Consider the following 23,873-nt stretch of genomic DNA (forward strand, 5'->3'; position numbering starts at 1 on the left):
TTAGAAGAAAACATTTCCAGGTACAAGAGGAAAGCAAAGTAGAGGGTATTTGAATAATTACCCTTCATTACGTGATTCACTCGGTCTAGAAAGAATTTCAACCTTTCCATACAAACACTCTAAGCAATTCCACCCTTCTTCAAATCAACTTAGCCTTTTTTCTTTCCAGTTATTTTAGACAAATATTTTCCTTAATTTATGTGATGTGGTTTATCACTGCACCTTTTTACATTTATAAGCCAAATGTAGCTTTTTGAAACCCAAATGAAAAGCTGATTTCATGTATGGTAGTTATAATAATCTGGAAATGCAACGATAAAAAAAAAGATTAGTGGGAGTTTTGCATGAAAACCAAATCGAACTGCCCTCATCCCAAAATATTCTGGTTCATATCTTGTTTGGTACATAACACCATTGACTAAGGAAATGTTAGGGTATTGAATAAAAGTGTACGAATGTTTTAAATTTTCTTTGATTTCTTTTTAGGCAACTGTTTTATAGTAAGGACTCTCAAAAGAAGTTGAGGCTGTTATAATTAAACCCATTCATTATATTTTTACCGCAATAACAGTGCCAGAGTAGACGCAAAAAAAAAAAAAAATACGTTCATTGGTCAAATTTTATCTTTGGAAAACAAGGTATAGCTTAAGCCACTAAAATTAAAGCTGAACGTGAGGTTGTACCTAACCGAGATGTTGTAATAGCGAAGTTTATATTCAGTACAAGGCATTCCAAACAGTTCAATCCTTTATTGGTTCTTCGCTGTCTTCCTGGTTGTGAAGTTCCGTTTAATATTGGCGGCACCGTTCGGAAATATTCTTATGTTATTTGAACTTGGTTTTAAATAAGTTAATGTGTGTTCAACTGAGGTAGGGCAAATTGACTTAGAAACTATCTGACCGATATAAGAATACCCATTAGCTACGATTGTAAGATTTACATTGTTGAGTAAATCTTGATAGTTGAATATTGACCATAGATTTCTACTTAAAAATGTTAATAACAAATCGATATTGTTTCTTTAAGACTCTTTAGTTTAAAAATATGCCAAAACATACTAAACTGTCTCTTGAATAAGCTCACAGGAAAGTTAAAGGTAGTCACAGGAACCTTCAGTGGTAGCCCAATTAAGTTTTGTGTATCTATTCTAAAGTCAAAATTCGGAAGGTCACACTCTATTTGTAATTATTTTGGTACCATTCAAGTGTTAATTCCAGTCATGCACCACAATAATATTTAACTGTTTATTACAATGATTTTATGCATGCAGTTGATTAATTGATTATCATTATTTTTATATTAAGAATAAGAATAAGAAGAATAAGAATAAGAATATCTTTATTGTCGTTAAATACAAAAGTACAATAGACAACGTCAAAATATATACAATTTTTCTATGAATTAGGTATATTGTAGTGATAGAAAATAAGTTAAAACAGGATTTTAAAAAACTGAAACTATATATTAGACATTTGGCATCCAAAAAAATCTTCCAGTGAATGAAAGCTTCTGTCAAGAAGCCAATCAGCCAATCTGTCTTTAAATTTATTAAAATCAAGCTCTTGAAACAATACAGGTAGCTTATTAAAGAGCTGTATTTGGAGGAATTTGTGGCTATTGGTTGATTTTGATAATCTTACTGTCGGAATATCTAGCTGGTTACATGCTCTAGTATTATAACTGTGAAATTCGTTACGTTTTGGGAATGATGAAAGATTTTCTTTAACATATAGCAAATTTTGAAAAATGAATATACATGGCAGAGTCATTATTCTGTGTTTGATAAAGAGAGGTTTGCTGGTCGTTCTGCGAGGAATATCAAACATTATTCTTAGTGCTTTTTTCTGCCACCTGAAAACCTTCTTGGCTCCAGCACTATTACCCCACAGAATGTTTCCATATAGAAGATGGGAGTGGAAGAAACTGTAATAAGATGTAATGAGCATACTATCCGATACGCAACTCTTAAGCCGTCTTAACAAAAAGCAGACTCGGGAGATCTTAGACACAACATGCGTAGTGTGGCGTTGCCAGGTAAGCTTTGTATCCAAATGTATGCCTAAGAGTTTCACTGTGGACGGGATATTTGAACCTTCTAAGTGTTTAAGCGAAAAGCAAATTCGTTCAGTTTTCTGATGATTTAAATTAAGAAAGTTAGTATTAAACCAATTAGAAGAGATTGTGATTGCGTTGTTTACAGTTACTTCAGACTCAGTAAAACTACTATTTGAGGAAAAGAAAGTTGTGTCATCGGCATATAAGAGTGATTGGCAAGATATGTTACTAGGTAAGTCATTAATCATTAATAAAAACAAAATAGGCCCCAACACTGACCCTTGAGGGACTCCAGCTAGAGTTTCCAAAAACTCAGAAGAGTCCCGCCCAACAACCACTTGTTGGAATCTGCCACATAGATACGATTTGAATAAGTGTAGCTCATTGTTCTGGATCCCATAGTATTTCAGTTTTTCCAAAATAATTTGGTGTGATGTACTATCGAAAGCTTTACTAAGGTCCATTAAGGCTACGTTAAGATAATTGTTGTCTTCGAAAGACTTCAAAACCTCGGAAATCAATTTGTCAACTGCCTTTATTGTTGACAAACCAGGTCTGAAACCAAATTGAGCTGGACTTAGAATTTCGTTCTTTTCGAGATGGCTGTAAAGCTGAAATTTAATATGCGTTTCAATTATCTTTGAAAAAATTGGAACTATAGAAATTGGTCTAAAATTATCAATAACGGTTCTATCTCCCTTTTTATGAATTGGATGTGTTTTAGAAAATTTTAGGCAATGTGGGAATATACATGAAGAAATTGACAAGTTTATGAGATAGGCTAGTGGTTCTAAGATGAAAGGGATTATTTCCTTAACTACATTATTTGAAAGACCAAAAACATCCTCAGATCGGGAGGTTTTTAATGACTTAACAATTGATAGCAAAGATCGGATATCTATTGGTTGAAGGCGGAACTCTTTTTTCACTGGCTTTGCTTTTTTGAGGAAGTTGACAAAGTCACAATTGCAGTTGGAAGAGTCAAAGTTTTTTGCCACCATTCTACCAACATTAATGAAGTGGTCATTATACTCTTGTGCTGAAATTATGGACTCGAGCTTCTGTGAGGTGCCAGTGCCGGATTCCGATTTTATGAGGCGCCAAGCAGCAGAACATTTATTTGGTGCATTAGTGACTAAACTGTCGTTGTATTTAATTTTTGCCTCAGTGATAGCTAACCTGTATTGTTTCCTAAATTTAAGATACAATTCTTTCAACTTATCGTTACTATACTTAGGTATTTTTAGCAAGTCATTTAGTAAAATTAAAGTGTTTCTCTGTTCTTTCAGACTGCTATTAAACCACCGCTTTGAAACCCTTTTAGCTCCTGGTACACATTTTTTTGTTATTCTAGGACAATATAAATCATACAATAAAAGGAGTTTATCTAGAAATAAATCAAATGCCAGGTTTACATCATGAGAACAATACAATTCATCCCATTCAGTGTTAGCCAATGAGCTAGCAAACAAATTCATCTGTTTTAGGTTTCTATAGGAAATTTCGTCTAATTTAAATTTTTGTGAGGTATTTAATAATAGTTCAAACCAAATAATTGAATGATCCGAAATAGTGTAGGGCCAAATTCCTTGCCTAAATTGTGTTTTATGACAATTAGTGGCTATGTTATCCAGACAGCTCAGACTTCTGGTAGGCTCCTTATTTATACAATACAAATTGTATGACTTGAGGATATTAAGAAACATAGTACTGGTCATATTCTCTTTAAGGATGTCAATATTGAAGTCACCTCCCAGAACTATCTGATAATTATTTTTTTTCCCACAAACATAATCAAGCAAGGCATCTAGTAAACTTAAAAAGCTATTTACATCAGAACTAGGATTTCTGTACAATGATATTACTAACACCTTATAATCTATCAGCTCTATACATACTGCTTCCATTAATCCATCTTGGGCCAGGTTTGAAACATCAATTTTGTTAAATTGTAAATCTTTGAGAATAAAAATGGCTGAGCCTCCGTGTGGATCGTTATTCCTGCAATAAGCATCAGCCAACTTAAAGCCTTGGGGTGTATAAAAAATAATCTCATCATTACAACACCAGTGCTCGTTAACCAATACCACACTGCATGTAAACTCATCCAACAATAAACCAAGCTCATCTACTTTATTTCTGATAGACTGTAGATTGGTATGCATGAATCTCAAATAGTTGTTACTTTTATTTGTTTCATTGGCAGTTTTTTTATAATTTAGTTTGGTTTTTGTGCTGCCCTTTGGTAAGTTAAAACCTTTCTGAAATAGTTTGGTATTTTTTGTTTTGAAAGTTGTGTTGTAATTCAATTTTAAAGGTCTTAGGTTGTTTTGAGGAGCAAAATTACTTTTTTTGTCATTGTGCTTTAGTTTAAAGTTGGTGTGAGAGGACAAGGCAGTGGATTATTAAACCTAAGATTATAACTATTTACATACGTCACACCGCTCACACACATATCAGACAATAAGCCATTTACAACCTCGGACACTGATGCACTCGTAGGCACTTCACTGACACTTGTATTTTGAAGACGCACAGGATCTTGGTGACGTCCTGCAGCCTCATTGCAGTTTCCTTGTGATGCTGCCTGTGTAGGTAGAACTGTCGACTGTTGCACATTCTGGCTAGTGTTTCTCTCTGCTCTGGGTGTGGATTTACTGCTTAATTCAGATGAAGAGAATCTGGGCGAAAGATCAGTATCTTGACTAAGAGGTTTGTTAGCAGTTTTCTTCTGAATCAAACTCTTCATCTGACTAACAAAATCTTGAAATTCCAGTCCATTTCTCAGCGATCGCGTAGAACTTTCCTTATAGGCAATTATCTTGATTAAAGCTCCAGTAGACTTTTGGAATTGGATTAGATTCGATATAAAGGTGTGTAGGGGTATATTGTCACGGACACATCCAAGGGGTGGACAAATCAACTGCTTCAATTTCCTCTTTTGAAAATCTTCTACGAGCTGTAGGAAAGCTGAGTCGTAGTCGCTAACCGTAGGTTTTCCATTGTACCTTGCTTTGGTCAATAAGCCATATACAACTGATCCGTCTTCGGTTTGACATGTAAGATAAGAGTTGATGCGATGTGAGGCTAATGGTTTTCCAAAATACTTTTTAAAGACAACCGCAACACCAGCACTCATTTGTCAGGGCTCATCAAAATCTGAAGATATGCAATGTACGAAGGCTGTAGATTTGTCACTTCTAAACTTCTTAATGGCATTCTCCATCCTTCCATTGATAACCTCAATATTTGAATATATGGGGTTCGAGGGTGTATTTTTAACGTCATCTAATAGCTGTGGTGAATCATTTTGATTTAAAGCTTTTGTAGCATTATTTTTGTTTTCTCCGATGTTTGTATCACTAGCCATTAAGTATTTTATCCATGTACAAATCTTTCCACACATGATGTTTTTTCCATGATGATTTAAATGGGACCCGTTCCTTGTAAAATGCCTTGATTGTAATGCGTGTGAGAAAAAAAGATAGGGTGCACTAATCTGTAGTGATAATGAGGCAAGCAGTTTGTTACAATCTGATATTTGGTCAGTTTGACATTTTGGTTGATTGGGTAAGTATGGTAGCTCAGTAAGGATGATAGTCGCCTGGGTTGACGATTTGATACCACGAAGGCGGTCCATCACCTGTGCGTAGTGCGCGGGGCTGGTGTTGTTGGTGCCACCAACTATAACCACATAGTCTCCAGCCGCTACAAACCGTCGTTGGAGTTGGTCTTCTAGTCTATCAAGCACGAAACACATGCTCGCTCCAGGATAGCAACTCGCTGTAACATCGACATCCTTTCCCAAAATGTTTTGCATTTTGTCTGCCATATCCCTTGCGTGACTATCTCCTATTATAAAAATTGTATTATTATTTGAAATCTTTGACGTATTATTGGCGAACGTTTTAGTCAAGTCCGGTGTCCTAGTGTTTTTGTAAATAGCATCGATGGAGAAATCCTGCATGAAAAAGTCCTTATCGATCAGGGGCAAGTTGTTTGCCACAAGGGAGCATACTAACTCGGCGTTATGTACTGCATATGCACCACACTCTACTCCGCCGCTCTGCTGTCGACACGGGACATTCACAAGATGAACCTCGTCACTTCTTTTGTTGCCATTGCCGACATCGTCATTTCTGTTGGACATGAAATTGCTCAATTTTGCAGCCAAGCGCTTTGCTTCAGAGGTGTTAATACCACCCGCTGAGTCCCAGTGGTAGGAGATATCCTTGTGGTTCTGACTTTCTTGCTTTTTAGTAACCAAGAGAGACCAGTGATTGCCTCCTTCATCTGCTTCATTTTGCCTTCCATTTACAACACAGGCAACAAAGTCATATTTATTTAGTTTAATGCCGTTACAGGTTTCTCTTAAGACTTCTATATCGTCCTGGTTCTTAATTAGGTGGCTTACCGCAGGTGGCAGTAGCAACAGGTTGTCCGGTATCAGATTTAGACTCTTGAGTGCTGTGTCTATGTCAGTGTCCGTCATTTTATGCCATTGTTTGTATTGCTTGTTATTAGTTTCTGTTCGCCTTTTGTTGGTTTCAAGACGTTTTAACACCTTAGGTTTACTTGTTTTCGACTTTTTTAATGGGGTTTTATTCGTAGTTGAACGTAGCTGTTCATTCTCTGCTGATTGTTCTTCAAGGGGACGACGTAAAGGTGTCTGTGGATTTCCTATATTAATTTGTTGTGATTTGACACGAGTTTTCCTAATCTCCTCTTCTTTCAGTCGAGTTAATATATAGTCATATTCATCTTGTTTATCCTTTAACTTAAGTTCGAATTCCTTTAGTTTTGTATGCAAAGAGTCCCTATCCTCGTTCAATCTATTAATATTTGTCATTAACTGGTGAGTGTTTTCTTGTGTAGCTTTACACAGTGAACATTTTGTGTTTGAAGAGTGGTGAATTGTATTATTGTTAACTTCACTAATGGCTTTACGTCCAGGTGTCTCGGGTATTAGCTCAACAGTAACTGTTTGTGTACTGGCGTGCGTAACCCTGTCCTCATTCCGACGTAGCTTCTCTTCTAAGCTGCATTTGATTTTCCGTAGTGTTATCACCTCAGCTTTATAATTACTTAATTCATTTTCTAGAAGGTCTTCGTTGCTGATTGACGTTTCCAGAGCTAGTTTTCTCTTCTCCTTCTCTTCAAGATATTGTTTTTCCAAATGTTTGAAGTCTTCTGTTAAGTTTTGTATGTTGCTAACAAGGTCGTGGTTTTGATTTAAGCAAGTGTCATATTTATTTAAGAGTATCACTAAATTTGGTAAAATTTCAGCAATAGCTTCCTCTTCATATTTCTCTGCCAGTATTCTTAACTGAGCATGAAGATCTATGGCGATATCTATTACTTCTTCATTGATAATATTAGTTTTTAAGCCATTTAACAGTTCTTTTGTCCCTTCATTTAAAAAACGCGTTCCGTTTCTTGTTTTCATTTTATTTATTTTATATTATTTAGTTTTAGTTTAGTACATTGTTTTGGATAGCGCCTTCCACAATTGGAACACCTTCACGCAGTACTCAACTATCAAGCGGGAAGTATCACCAATATTGCGGGCGTAGCAAACTTGCGTAATCGCTCCTAGATAGCGTTGTTATGTTCTCAAGGATAGGGGTGGTTGCGCGTATCCTGTATAGGTGGCGTCTGGCCTCTGTACAGTGGCGCTTCGGTTATCAAATGTTGACGTGGAAGTTGGGTAGTGTGACCGGTATGGGTTCACTAAATATTAGCCAAATGTTAAATGAACGAAACTAGGTTATGATTAAAAAACTTTTCACATTAAAAACTCACGCAAAGGAAAGTCCAGGCAATAATAACAGTAGAATGGGAAACCATCGACTACACAGTACAATGAAAATTTGCTCGAATATGTTATGTATTTAAGAGAAATCGGAAAAATGGTAACAGAGCAAAGCAAACACGTCTAGCATGAAACCGTGGTCACGTGACTCCCCAATTATTATGACATGAGTAATTGCCATTGGGCAAGGGAAAATTATTCGCCTTTATTTACTTAAGTAGGCCTAACGTTGCGATTTTAATTCTGTTTATTTATGAGTTATAGTGCTTATTTGTCATCTCTTTAGTTTCATCATTTTAATATTTTATTGGTGTTTTTACTCTGTATTCTTTTATTCACGCATATTTGTTTTCCCATTATTTATGCATTGGTACGTTTAGCAGTATAGTTCTGATTATTTATACATTACATTATCTTTTCCTGATGGATTTATTTATTCAGCTTACATATTTCCACACACATATTTACCAACCGAGCAGCCCGAGTCTGTAGTTGACCGTTACAGCGATCACGTGACCCAAGCTGGACCACACACTGACGTCATAAACATGGCCGCCTCCCCACTCGTAGCTCTCTCCATGTATGTACACCATGATGGCGTAAGGGGCGTCTTCGCCACGACTGCCTGGAATCAGAAGGCTAAGATGATTCGTTGACACTTTTTGTGGGAAAGCCGTAGATTAGATTACAATTCCTAATGATATTACCTTCAACCTAACGTATAAGGTAGGTGCTTTTAATAAAGTTTGAAGAAGTTTAATACATTATTAAGGTGAGACATTTGTAATGAGTTGATATGATAAATTAGAAATCAGAGCATTTCCACAGAATCGCTTTATAGTCACAACTTAGTAACATGCTTGAGTAGAGGCAATATGGCAAAGAGACATCACTTCCGGCATTTTTTGGCCCATTTTTAGAGGGTATGGAGACGTTTATAGGGGCACTGGAGACGTTTTAGAGGCTATATGTTGGCATTTTTGCATTTTTTTACGAGAAAAATTGAGGATCATTTTTTGGCCACCAAAACCAAAAATCCTGATCTTTGCCTAAATATCCCTATATAATTGTCAAACCTTATTCCTTACTTATTCCCCATAAATATATTTGATATTAAGCTAAAAAGCTATTTCTTATATTTATTGACCCTTACAAGTGTAAATTTAGAGTAGATATAATACCAGAATATGACCCCACTTTCGGCGTTTTAGAGGCACTTTTAGAGCACTTTTTATAGGGGAAAAATGAGAAAAAAATGGAAGAGTTTTTTTTGGCCACTTTTTTTAAAGACCCAGCTCTCGACCTATACACCCCTATATAAATTGTCTACTTTTTTAATACTGAAAAACATGTCTGGAAATGGTGAGCTTTTTTTAGCCACTAATTCCAAAAATCCTGCTCTTGACCAATACAAGCCTATATTAATGTTCAATACCATTGTACAACTACATTACTATTTCAAACCCACATCCATTCGCATGTATATTCACAAAATCATCAACTTAACAGTGCGAGGTTTGTACGCGAAATCGGCTCATGGCATGCTCCCGGTCATGCTCCCGACCTATGGTCAGGCTTCTCGCTCCCGACTCATGGTCAGTTTTCTCGTCTCTAGTGGTAGCTCTTGATTAAGCCTTGGGTGGGTGACCTCCTGTTGAAGTAATTTCTAGTTAAATTGTTTAAATTTTTTAAATTTCTAGCTAAAAATTTTGAAAATTTCACAATTTCTGGTTAAAATTTTTTTAAATTTTCGAAAAATCTATAAATAGAAGTGACATTCGGGTGATATTTCATTCTGGACCATGAGGCCCACCTGTCAACACTGCTCCGTGTCGCTCTCCACCAAAAGTAACCTCATTCGCCACTACAAGGTAATTCATCAAATGAAGGTGAAACTGTGTAAAGTTTGCAATTTAATCTGTGATAATAACGCGGCTTTAAAATCACATATATTACAAAATCACAAGACTTGTAATTTCTGTAAAACGAATGTTGTTGGACATTTTAAAAGACACGCCAATTCTTGTATCAAATGTCCATATACAATGATTAAATTTGTCGGTGAATCGATTAGAGCTGACCTTAAAAATACTCTTCAGTCTTGTCCTCTGCCGATAAAATGGACTTTAGTAAGGAGAGAATCAAATTTATAAAATATTCAATGGATCAAAATGGACAATTAGTCAATGAAAAAGAATGTATTGCAGATTTTAGAAGCCTTACTACCTTAACTATTGAGAAGAGAGATTTAAAGCCTCAAATTGAAAATGTACTTTTAAAGATTGACGCTTCCATGCACAAATATCAAGCGGAAGGTAGTGGATGGATATATGACCATACTAAATATTGGCAGTTACATGTTTACAAGTATAAGCCCCTAACTCCAAAGTCATATATACCTACACCAGAGAGTATTAAATCGAAACATGCAGTTTTAAATATAAAAAATGATGATAATAAATGCTTTCTTTGGTCGGTATTAGCAGCTTTATATCCAAGGAACTCTAATGAAAATGCTAATAGAGTCTCCAATTATGTACCACATGAAAATCAGTTAAATATGACAAACATAAAGTATCCTGTGAAATTAGCTGATATAGATAAATTTGAAAAACAAAATAATATAAGTGTTAATGTATTTGGGGTTGAAGATGATACATGTATATATCCATTAAAAACAACTAAACTGAATAGTAATACTCATGTAGATTTATTATTATTACAAGAAGGTCGTAAATCACATTATTGTTTAATTCGTGATTTTAATAGGTTAATGCTGCGGTCTACAAAACACGACCATAAGAAGCATTTTTGTAAGCTGTGTTTACAACATTTTTACACTAATGATAAATTGGAGCGTCATATAACATATTGTAAAAACTTTGATGCCCAACGAGTGGAAATGTCTAAACAAGATACATTACAATTTAAAAACTATAAATATCAACTTAAAGCCCCATTTGTGATTTATGCAGATTTTGAATGCTTTATAAACTCTAACAAGCATACTCCATCTGGATTTGCATTTGTTGTTGTGAGAGATTCTAAGATTATTTCTGAAGAGTTATATAGTGGTGCAAATGTTATGGATGTGTTTTTCAAAAGGTTGTTTGAGACTTATGACTTCATTAAACGTCAAATGTCAATATACATTCCCCTAGTAATGACTCCTGAGCAAGAGGTATCTTTTAAAAACTCAACGCATTGTCATATTTGTGAAAAACCCCTATATTTTGATAGGGTGAGAGATCATTGCCATTCCTCTGGGCAATACCGTGGAGCTGCCCACAATGATTGTAATTTAAACTATAAAGTAACAAAGAAAATACCAGTATTCTTCCATAACTTGAAAAATTATGATGGACATTTAATAATGCAACACTTGGGAAAGTTTAATCATAAATTAAATTGCATAGCTAAAGATATGGAAAAATATATATCATTCTCTGTAGATGATTTAGTATTTTTAGATTCATACAACTTTCTGTCCCTTCCATTATATAAATTGGCTTCCAATTTAAACACATTTAGATTCATACAAAATCCACTACTACAACGTAAAGGTGTATTTCCCTATGAATATATGACGGGACCAGATAAGTTTGCAGAGTCTCTACCCCCAATTGAGAGATTTTATAGTACTCTAACTAAAGAACATATCTCTCCCAATGAATATGAACATGCTAAAAATGTATGGACACATTTTAATATAAATAATTTACAAGAATATCATGATTTATATCTTAAAACAGATGTATTGCTACTGGCTGATGTCTTTGAGACTTTTAGAGACCTGTGCTTAAAAGATTACAAACTTGACCCCGTACATATGTATTCACTTCCTGGACTTACATGGGAGGCCTGTCTTAGAATGACTGGTATAAAATTACAATTATTTCAAGATATTGACATGCATTTGTTCATAGAAAGTGCAATTAGAGGAGGAGTCAGTATGATTTCTACACGTTACGCTAAAGCAAATAATAGATATATGGGTGAACACTATGATCCCAATCAAGAGAGTGTCTATTTAATATATTTAGACTGTAACTCACTATACTCTACAGCAATGTGCGAGCCACTGCCTGTGGATGGATTCCGTTGGACTAATGAGATAGACTACAAATACAATCAAAATGATGAGTTTGGATACATTTTAGAAGTTGATTTAAAATATGATAAAAGCTTACATGATTTACATAATGACTATCCATTAGCACCTGAGAAAATGAATGGCAAATTAATACCAAATTTAAATGACAAAACTAAATATATTTTACATTATAAAGCATTACAAAAATATGAGGAATTGGGTTTGATTGTTACAAAATACCATAGAATTTTAAAATTTAGACAGTCTAAATGGCTTGCGCCCTATATTAATTTTAATATTGAAAAACGCAAATGTGCTAAAACTGATTTCGAAAAAGACTTTTACAAATTGTTAAATAATAGTCTCTTTGGTCGAACAATTATGAATCAACGAAAGTTTCGTGACATATATCTCAAGGATGAGTCACTATTAACAAAATATGTCACTAATCCAAGGTTTGACTGTAGCAAAAAGTTCGATAACAATTTACATGCTATACATTTAAATAAATTAGTTGTAAAGTTTAATAAACCTATATATTTAGGAATGACAATTTTGGATATCAGTAAAGTAATAATGTATGATTTCCACTATAATTATATGTCAAAATTTAAGAATAAAAGATTTCTTATGACAGATACAGATTCTTTAATGTATTCTATAGTTACAGAGGACTTTTACAAGGAAATAGAATGTGATTTGCACTATTTTGATACCTCTGGATATAGTAAAGACCATTTCTTATACTCTGATAAAAATAAAAAAGTCACTGGCAAGTTTAAAGACGAATTAGATGGTCATATTATGTATGAATATTGTGGTTTAAGACCAAAGTTATATTCTTATATTCCTCTAAAATGGTTATATGAAGAAGACAAGCAAGCTTTAGAGGTGAAGAAAGCTAAAGGAGCTGATGGTGCTACAGTTAAACATCTCCTTAGACATCAACATTATTTGAACTGTCTTGCAACTGGGCAAGATTACTATGAGAATGTGACAAGAATTAAATCTACAAATCATCATCTTCAAACCTTGACCATGAACAAGAAAGTACTATCCTTTGACGATGACAAGAGGTTTATTCTGGAAGATGGCATCAATACTCTTGCGCTTGGTCATTATAAAATTGATCAAACATAGTTATGTTCAAATGTATGTAGATATATTTAATGTTGCAAAATAAATACAAATGTTAAAAAAACTCCAGTCTTTCATTTATTTACCCTTACCATCCTCTTGATAGAATTGGTCAAACATAAATCTATATTTGCCATTATTCTTTGACCTTTCTTTGTCTATTACGAAAAAGCCATATTTAGTTTTATCCCAACATTGGTGACAGAGATTTTTAAATTGGTCAAATGAAAAGTCATTACCAACATGATTGTGATATACATGTTTTAAATTTAAATCATCTTGTTTGAATAATATTAGGAAATTTACATTATCACGTAAATGTTTGTGTACTTTGCTGTAAGATTGACACAAGTAAAAACAGTTAATATTTTTATGTCGACCCATTGAGAAAAATTGTGTAATATTTGGACTATTTATGTCATCAAATACAACAACTGACTGTGATTTTACATCATTTGGTGTGATTTCACAGTCAGTAAACGTGTGTAATTTCACTTCATCACACAAACTAAATATGTCAATTATTTTTTTATATTTTTCTTGTTCTAAAGATTTAGATATTAAATATAAGTTTGTAAATTTTAATCCTTCCTTTCTTACAATTAAGTTATAAATTACAACCGTCTTCCCACTTCCACTCGGACCACAAATAACACATCGAATATTGGTAGGAAATAGACCCAACTTCTTTGGTATATTTTCCTTAGTATGTACTATTTTAAATTTGTGTTTTTGTTGAATAAAAGACATTTTTTATATAATAAAAATGGTAAAAAATGTCAATAAGAAAACATGTAAAAAGGGCAAAGGTTTATTCCTAAAGCCTTACAGGGGTCGAGGGTTATTGAATACTCTTATAAATAACCTTCCATTCCCACTTCACATACCATCATATCGGTACTGTGGACCTGGAACGAATGTACGTGAGAATTTAGCTAAAAATGTACCTCCAAAAAATAAACTAGACTCTTATTGTAAAGAGCATGACATATTCTACATGAATAATCCCGATACCGCTGCTCGGAACAAAGCAGACATGAGATTAGCAGACTTAGCTTGGACTAGAGTTACGGCCAATGATGCAAATCTCGCTGAAAAAGCTGCTGCGTATGCCGTGACAAATTTGATGAAGGCAAAAGCAAAAATGGGAATGGGATTAAAATTTAATAAAAAAGATGGACAACTACCAGCTGTTAGAGGCTGCAAAAGACGTGCCTCACTTCAGGGGAGTGTACCTAAAAAGCGAGCTAAAAAATCTAACACCAAGAGTAAAAGAGTGCGGAATAGTTAATTTAGATAGCTCATCTGGCACACATTGGACAGCATATCGTAAAAATAAAGATATTGTAATTTATTTTGACCCATTTGGAATCCAACCTCCAAAAGAAGTAATTAAATATTTTGAGGGATATAAAATCTACTATACAACCGATCAAATACAAGATTTAAATAGTTCTATTTGTGGAATTTTATGTTTATCATTCATAAAAAATATTTCTTTATAAAAATGGATTCATTTACTATAACATTTTCGGGTACAGAGCCAGAGCTAAAGTCAGTGTTCTTTCCTCCCATAGAATTAAATGATGATTATTTAATTGGATTAGTAGATTTTCAAAGTTATAATTCCATATTTAATGTTAAAAAACCACTAAATACTTTAACATATTACAAAGTAGAGAAAATGACATTACCAAAAGGAGAGATCTCAGTTGATGATTTAAACCAGTTATTAAATGGAAAACTTAAAGTTATAGTAGATAAAAATGGAGAAGCATTAATTAATACTAAATCCAAACTTTTATTTAAAGGGCTTATTCCAAAATTAAACCAACTTAAAGGCAACAAATTAACCATTAGAGAAGGTGATGATGTTTTCTATTATGACCACAATGCTCCAGTTACAATAGAAATTTCTGAAGGAACATATGAGGTGGTTGAGCTTGCAAAGGAAATTCAAAAGCAAATCCCAGACTTTTTCCTTACAGCTAATAATAAAACTATGAAAGCGACATTACTTTCTAGCCACGTGTTTGATTTTACAAAACCATGTTTAGGGTCTATTTTATTAGGATTTAAAGGTGTTTCTACTCCTGGTGTTCAGTTTGAATCTACAAATAAAATAAACATTAATAATGTAAATGTGATTAGAGTAAAATGTAATATTGCAAACGGGTCCTATTTAAATGGCAACAAATCACACACCATACATAGCTTTTATCCAGAAGCTCCTCCTGGCTACAAAATTATTGAAGTTCCAAGAAATATTATATATTTTCCTGTAAATAAGAGAAGTTTAGATGTTGTCAGTATTACATTTGCCGATCAACATGACAAGGCAATTGACTTTAACGGAGAAGAAACTACAATTACTTGTCATATAAAAAAGATATGAGAATTTATAAAAATTTATCTATAAGTGTACAAAATGCTAGGTTCCTAAAATCAATAGGACTAAAGTTAAAATTTTCTATTAATAAAAATGGAAGATTTTCTAGACGTTACAGGGAAATCCCAATTCGACGATAGTGTGGTTAAAATTACAAATCACTCCTATGTTCCCCACAACACTTTAGCAATAAATAATTCTGATGAAATTCGAATATGTATTAATAATCAAGATTTGCTAACTCTCCCATGTAGGAGTTATCTGTATATTAAAGGAGAAATTGAAAATCATGATAAAGGTCATTTTATAAATAATGCATTTGCATTCTTATTTGATGAAATTAGATACGAAGTTGCAGGTAAAGAAATAGACATTGTAAGAAACCCAGGAATTTCTAGTCTTATGAAAATATTGAGCTCTTACAATAAAACAACTAAATTGACAAATGTAGCATTTGATTCTGACACGAATTTAAAAGAGTTCCATAAAGGTGGCAAGTTTAGTACATGTTTACCATTAGAGTTATTAATGGGTGTGTTTGAGGATTTTAATAAGGTATTAGTAAATGTCAAACAAGAATTGGTATTGAAAAGATCCAAAAATGATTTGAATTGTATATTAACAACCACTAGTGCTCCAGCCAGTGGCACTGCTGATATGATTCCCAAAATTACACTTAACTCAATTCAATGGGTTATGCCACATGTAATACCATCAGATGGAGAGAAGTTACAATTACAAAAGATGTTATTGCAAAATAAAAATTTGCAAATTGCATTTAGAAGCTTAGAGTTGCATGAACTTCCATCATATCCCAATACCACAAGACATACATGGTCAGTAAAGACATCTTCAAGTTTGGAGAAGCCAAGATATATTATATTTGGTTTCCAAACAGCTAGGGATAATAGTGCACGAAAAAGAACTGATGAATTTGATCACTGTAAATTAAAAAATCTCAAAGTATTTTTAAACTCTGAATATTATCCTTATAGTGATTTAAATCTCGACTTTGAAAATGGAGATGTCTCTAAAGCTTATGAGATGTTTATGAGGTTTAGAGAGACTTACTATAATACTATCCCAGATCCTATGATTAGTAGGGCTGAGTTTATGAAGAAATATCCACTAATTGTAATAGACTGTTCTAGACAGAATGAAACCGTGAAGGAAGGAATTGTTGATATTAAATTAGAGATTGAAACTGCAGAAAATGTGCCAGCAAATACATCTGCATATTGTTTGATAATACATGATAAAGTGTTTGAGTACAATCCTTTGTCAAATGAGATAAATAAAATGTAAATAAAAGATGAAAAACATTCAACAAGAATTGGTTGACTCTGCAAATCAAATACGAGAGAAATATAGAGCTTTAAAACGTGGCAAGTTTCTAGAGGCTGAAGAGAGGTTCCAAACATTCCAACCTTTAATAGAGCCATTACAAGAATTAAAGAAAATCACATCTATTGGCAAAACAGAGAGTCCTCGAATGGAGATACTCCCAATGACTCCGTCTAGAATATCAATGATACCAAGATTACAACCATTACAACCATTACAGCAATCCACTCCACAGAAATTAGATTTTGGTCTTTTAGCATCAGACTATTTAGGAAATTACCTCAGTAAAAGTAGTATGACAGACACTACATATGGTATTAGACGAGAAGCAAATAAATTTTTTATTGGAAATAAGGAAGTTGATATTGCCAATGATGATGTTACAGTTGCAAATAAAACCTACAAGGGGACAAAAGGTTTGTGGCAGTTGTTAACTTTAAAAGAACCTGAGGATTATACTCAGGCTGATTTGCAAAATTATAAAGAGATTTTGGAAACTACAAATGGACATTTAAAGAGTTACAAAGATGGTGCACCAATTTCAAGTAATAGACATACTAAATATCTTAATATAATTAAACCTCTTTTTAAATCTGTTGGTGAAGGTTTGAGACAAGTGACTGGTAATAAAATAGACTATATTTATTGGGATGATCCTAATGAGCTTATTGATAGGTTAAGACTTCTTTGGCTAAGTCGCCAAGCCGGTAACTCAGGAGTGGATAATGAAATAGATTCTATTATTGAGGAATTGAGAGAAAGTGGAATTATTTATTAAATAAAAATATGTTTATAGATAAATTTTATCGTTTATATAATCCATATAATAAGCCTGCAGAACCCAGGGCTAGTAATGAACCTACTTTAAATTTACAAGACGATAGTTGGAATTGTTTAAACCGTAAAATTGGTAATGTTAAAGATGGGGAGTTTGTAGATGATGTATCAACTTTGGGTCAGACATTAACTAGAAAAGGTGATGTATTTTTACAAGGTAAAACTAAATATGAGTTTTTAGAATCTAAGAATAAAAATTGGAATGCTAAAAAACAGAAAATTACTAATGTGGAAAAGGGTGAAAGTTTAGATGATGTGCCCACTTTACAACAGACTTTAATACGTAAAGATGGCAAATTTGTACAAGACAATAATAATTTTGAATTTTTAGAATCAGAAAATGGTGTTTGGAATGCTAAGAAACTGAAAATTACTAATGTGGAAAAGGGTGAAAGTTTAGATGATGTGCCCACTTTACAACAGACTTTAATACGAAAAGAAAATGGTAAATTTGTACAAGACGATAATAATTATGAATTTTTAGAATCAGAGAATGGTGTTTGGAATGCTAAGAAACAGAAACTTAGCAATTTGATAGAAGGTACAGATAGTAAGGATGCTGTGAATGTTTCACAAGTTCCAAAAATGGAAGCAGGCTATTGGGATTTTAATAATAAAAGGTTAGTACGTGTTAAACCTGCCGTTGATGACACTGATTGTGTTACAAAAGAACAGACTATAACTTTTGATAAAAAAGAAAAATGTTGGGATGCCAAAAAACAATATATAAGAAATCTGCCAATGGGGGAATATTTAGATGATATTTGTTTAATGTCACAAGCTATGTATTATGATGGATCAAAATTTGTATATGCAGGAAGAAAATTTAATTTGATGGAATACAATCCTGATTTATTAGTTGCCGACCCTACATCTTTGAGTGGATTTAAGTATATAGATAATAGACCATATATACCAGAAAACTATGTATTTAAAAGAATGGAAGATAATCTATTGATTGGGGCTAATGGTAATATATTTACAGTACAAGGAAAGAGTGATGTTATAAAAAATGAATGAAATTGCATACGAACTTCATAAGCCTGCAAGAAAGAATTTCATTAGAAGGTCTTTTAAAGTATTAGGTATAAACGAAACTGTACAAATAGATTTAATTGATATGCAAAACTATGCTAGAGAGAATTCTGGCAATAAATATATTTTAACTTTAATAGATACATTTTCTAAAAAAGCTTATGCTGCTCCACTAAAGAATAAGACAGGGTTGGTGGTTACAGAAGCCATTAAAACCATTCTACCAAAGGGGGTTAAAAACATTCAATCTGACAATGGAAAAGAATTTTTTAATCAATATTTTAGCAAACTAATGAAAAAATTAAATATTAATCACTATCACACGTTTTCTACAACTAAGGCTGCAATTGTGGAGAGGTTTCAGAGAACTTTAAAGAATTGGTTATATAGGGAATTTAGTGCTCAGGGAAGTTATAAATGGTTGGATTTACTTCCAAAGTTAATTCGAAAATATAATAATAAGGTGCATAGATCTATAGGAATGAAGCCTAACCAAGTGAATGTTAAGAATAGTAAATATGTGCATGAGAGGTTGACTTCTAAAGTAGTGCAAGTTAAAAAACCAAGATATAAGGTAGGTGATAGCGTAAGGATTTCCAAGTATAAACATGTTTTTAGTAAAGGTTATACTCCAAATTGGACAGGGGAACTATTTACAATAGCAGAAGTTAAGAATACAAAGCCTGTAACATATATCTTGAAAGATGAAAATGGCAATATAATCAGAGGAGGCTTCTATACAGAGGAGTTGTTAAAGACCAAGTATAAGGACATGTATTTGGTAGAGAAGATAATTAGGAGAAAGGGTGATTCGTTGTATGTCAAATGGCTTGGGTTTCCAAGTAGCCAGAACTCATGGATTTCCACTAAGGATGTCCAAGGGAGCACGCCGTGAGCCGGAGCGCGCACGAGTTCGCGTACAAACCTCGCACTGTCAAGTTGATGATTTTGAGAATATACCTGTGAATGCATGTGGATTTGAAATAGTAATGAAGTTATACAATGGTATTGATCATTCATATAGGCTTGTATTGGTCGAGAGCTGGATTTTTAAAAAAGTGGTCAAAAAAAGCTCACCATTTCCAGACGTGTTTTTCAGTATTAAAAAAGTAAAAAATTTATATATAGGTGTATAGGTCGAGAGCTGGGTCCTTAAGAAAAGTGGCCAAAAAAAGCTCCTGGGGCTTCGGACATTTTTTTCGCCGAAAATTTTAAAAGTTCTGGGCCAAAAAATGCCGGAAGTGAGGTCATATTGTGGGTTCGCCACTACTCTACATTTACACTTGTAAGGGTCAATAAATGTAAGAAATAGCTTTTTTAGCTTAATATCGAATATATTTATGGGGAATAAGTAAGAAATAAGGTTTGACAATTATATAGGGATATTTAGGCAAAGATCAGGATTTTTGGTTTTGGTGGCCAAAAAATGATCCTCAATTTTTCTCGTAAAAAAATGCAAAAATGCCAACATATAGCCTCTAAAACGTCTCCAGTGCCCCTATAAACGTCTCCATACCCTCTAAAAATGGGCCAAAAAATGCCGGAAGTGATGTCTCTTTGCCATATTGCCTCTACTTGCTTGTGAATAGTTGAGCCAAAAGCGTACCACATTCAACTTACATACAGCTCAGAGGATTCAAACTTTTTAGTCCATTGAGCAAGAAATTAAATAATTATATACTACAAAATGATACATTTAAAAAAATATGGTACATTTGGAATTGGCGCTCTTGAGGACCATTTAAACTCATTGACACCGAGATACAATTTATTATGGTTTGGTAACAAAACATGAACATGATGATGGAATGATATTGTTTAAAAACACATTGGTTTAGTGGCATAAAGACTTTGGATTAAATAAAATACTTTATCCTGGTTAAATATTCGATTAACAGTTCAGGAAGCTTAAGCATGCGAATAAATTATTAAATTATTCAGGATTACCTAGATTTAACCCTTTGTGCTTTTAAATCCAAATATTTGAATCTTTCCTAGAAAAGGTAGGACTACATAGTTTCACTCCTATTGTTTGACATGTCCTGTAAAGTAAGAGGAAGCAAATATTGAATTAAAGTTTTACTACTTTTTAAGAAGCATGATCTGATGCCGTATTTAAGTAACAAGTGACTAAATAGGGATCCTTAAAGTCATTGTACATAAAAGTAGTTTATGTTGGAATTTTGATATGTTAAGACTGCAAACCACATGGGGTTATTTTACTATACGAGGCAATGTATTTGATGTTCTAACGTTCAATTCTTACGTCCAGAAGAAACGGTATTTGTGTTTACTGAGCTATATGATTATTATACACTCCTAGCATACAATAAAGTAATGGGAATATAGTTATTCCTTGTTTTTTGTGTTATTGTTTGGTTATATACTTTGATACTTAATACTTTATAGTGAAATAGCGACCATATGAAAGTAGGTATTTTAAGCCAAGAATTAATGGGGACGAGTGTAGGATGAGTGGCACGATCTTGTAGTCTTATTAGTGACTAAGGCCGACAGTCTAGTTTCACTGTTTCTAGAGCTATAAATGTTTCTCGCAAATTAATAGGTGTCAAAATAATAAAAATATCTTATATTAGTTTCAATAAGACTTTGACAATACATTTTATAGTTAACCATAAACAATATTAGTTTTTAATAGTTACTTACAAACAATCGCAAAGCCTGTAACCTGGTTTAATATGCATTACCATATGTCACGTGTGTATTCACTTGGCTATGTGCGTTGCATACTAATCTAAATCTAATTATCATTCAATTCCGCTGTTTCAAAATCTATTCATGATATAATTTGTGATGAAAATTGAAACACAACTTACATACGAATGGAAGGTTTAAAAAAGTCTCCATCCCAAAACAATTTACAATTATTTATCTAGACGTATAATATAATTATTCCTTGTTAACTTGTAGACTAACGATCCAATAGTTAATGTGTGCCCAAAGTTTAAGTCAAGTGTGCCCAAAGTTAATAAAACATCCAATATGTAGTAATTTAATGTATTATTTTTCATTTAACTTCTACATGTTTAACTTACTTTTTCCCTTTTTTAACAAGTTGCCGACCTCTTTTAACCTTGCATTTTCCAGTCCAAATAGGCTTTAGGACCTGTGCGTGGAACTTATCCAAAGCAAGGGGTGAGCCGGGGGTAAACTGTATTGATAAAAAATTGTGGCAGTGACCAGGAACCTACAATATCTACTCACTAAAAATAGAGCGTTAAACAAAGCCAATTTGATTCTTAGCATCATAAAAAATTTGCAAAAAATTTTTTATTGAAGACCGTGTTCTATTTTTTATTTTAGCCTTAATTGTTCTGATTAAATTAGAACTGACCTTATCACATACAAATGGATCAGTTAAAACAGTCTATTATTTATACAACATTTAATTCAAAGACATAGCAATACGCTATAATAATTACAGGCAGGCCTACAAAATTGGTTTCAATTTGAATACGCTTCTATGGTCAGATACATGGTCAGTTGGTGGTGGGGTAGCGAACTGCTCTTCTAGTGGTTAGAGCGCGGGACTTCAGTCCCTGAGGTCCTGGGTTCAAATCCCGCCAAATCACCAATGGATCTTATCGAAGTGATATTGCAACAACCCCTAGGTCTAGCCTGAAGTAATGTGAAAAACAATCCCATGCTCGTGCCTAGCGTCCAAGGACAAAAATATTTTTTATGGTCAGTTTATTTACCGCTGGCTGGGACGTAGATATTGAGAGTAAGACAGTCCTCGCTCTGGTCTGCCAGTGTCTCCTGTAGTCTGCTCAGCAGCAGATAACGGTCCTTGGGCATGAGCTGCAGCGCTGCCGTGGTGTTGAGGCCACGAAGTGGCGGGGGTTGTGGACAGAAGGGAGCAGGGGTGTCCGCTAGCCGAGTGCCGCTCCAGGCCAGTGGTGGACGTGGCGGCCTCAGACGACGCTCCCCTACAGGTGGCGCGGCGTACGGCACTCCTAGGAAGTACTCCACTGGCTCCACGGGTAGTTCGCGGATGATCTAAACAAAATGTTGGCAGTAGAAGATATATTTTTGAAAAATATTACATTCAAATTGTTAAAATAAAAAAGGAGTGCTTTTGAATATTGTCTTCACTAAATGTATTTAAAAAAGGTTTGCTAAAAGAGACACTATAAAACGTATTGTCATTTTTTTTACATGCACTACTAAAACTGATATTTACTTAGATAATTTTTTATGAGTATTCCATCCAACGATTTAGATTAATACTTAAATTACAGTGAATAAACTAGTCACGAACCAAATTGTGATTGAAAAAGAGGAGGAAATTGTTTTTTTTTTTATAAAAGAATTCAGTATATGGTAGGCTACATTACTCCAAAAAATGGATAAATCGCAAGATGAATGAATGAGGACAACCCACCCCTCTTATCTGACCGCTCTCCGTCTCGACAATCCTGGAGCTGTACCGGGGGCCAGGATAGACGCCAGGGATGAAGAGGAGCACCCCCAGCAAACATCGCCACATCCTCAGCAGGCCGAGCCATAGCGCCCCGCGGGCGAGCAATGCATCCCTTCACTCACCCATCATCACCTCCTTTCACATCGTCACTATACTGGTGTCTAGCACTGTACCTCACGCTGGACACTCATAGAAGTGATCTGGAAATTACAACACAGCTTAACTTATGTACCTCCTCGCACATCGACACTATACGTGTGTCTAGGACTGTACGTCAAGGTGAAGGTGGACACTCAAAGAGGTGAACTGAAGATTACAACACAGCTTAACTGATAAACCTTCTTACACATCGTCACTATAATTGTGTCTAGCACTGTACCTCACGCTGGACACTCATAGAAGTGATCTGAAAATTACAACACAGCTTAACTTATGTACCTCCTCGCACATCGACATTATACCTGTGTCTAGGACTGTACGTCAAGGTGAAGGTGGACACTCAAAGAGGTGAACTGAAGATTACAACACAGCTTAACTGATAAACCTTCTTACACATCGTCACTATACTGGTGTCTAGCACTGTACCTCACGCTGGACACTCATAGAAGTGATCTGGAAATTACAACACAGCTTAACTTATGTACCTCCTCGCACATCGACACTATACGTGTGTCTAGCACTGTACGTCAAGGTGAAGGTGGACACTCAAAGAGGTGAACTGAAGATT

At 34.1% G+C, this 23,873-nt stretch overlaps 1 protein-coding gene across 1 annotated transcript in view; it reads right to left on the reverse strand.

Moving 5' to 3' along the window:
• Positions 1-23,449, reverse strand: part of LOC129004434 (neuroligin-1-like) — a 45,416-nt gene extending 21,967 nt beyond the window's left edge. The window contains exons 1-4 of the mRNA XM_054433019.1: positions 23,420-23,449; positions 23,108-23,319; positions 22,422-22,722; positions 8,340-8,492 (exon numbers count right to left, since the gene is read on the reverse strand). Of these exons, the coding sequence (XP_054288994.1) occupies positions 8,340-8,492; positions 22,422-22,722; positions 23,108-23,212 (559 nt within the window). The 5' untranslated portion in view covers positions 23,213-23,319; positions 23,420-23,449. The remainder of the gene's footprint in view (positions 1-8,339; positions 8,493-22,421; positions 22,723-23,107; positions 23,320-23,419) is intronic.
• Between the last annotated feature and the right edge of the window lie 424 nt (positions 23,450-23,873).

Source organism: Macrosteles quadrilineatus, unplaced genomic scaffold (genome assembly GCF_028750875.1).
Source record: "Macrosteles quadrilineatus isolate MER2022 unplaced genomic scaffold, UCM_ALF_1.0 Scaffold_9__3_contigs__length_116548681, whole genome shotgun sequence".
Taxonomy (NCBI): domain Eukaryota; kingdom Metazoa; phylum Arthropoda; class Insecta; order Hemiptera; family Cicadellidae; genus Macrosteles; species Macrosteles quadrilineatus.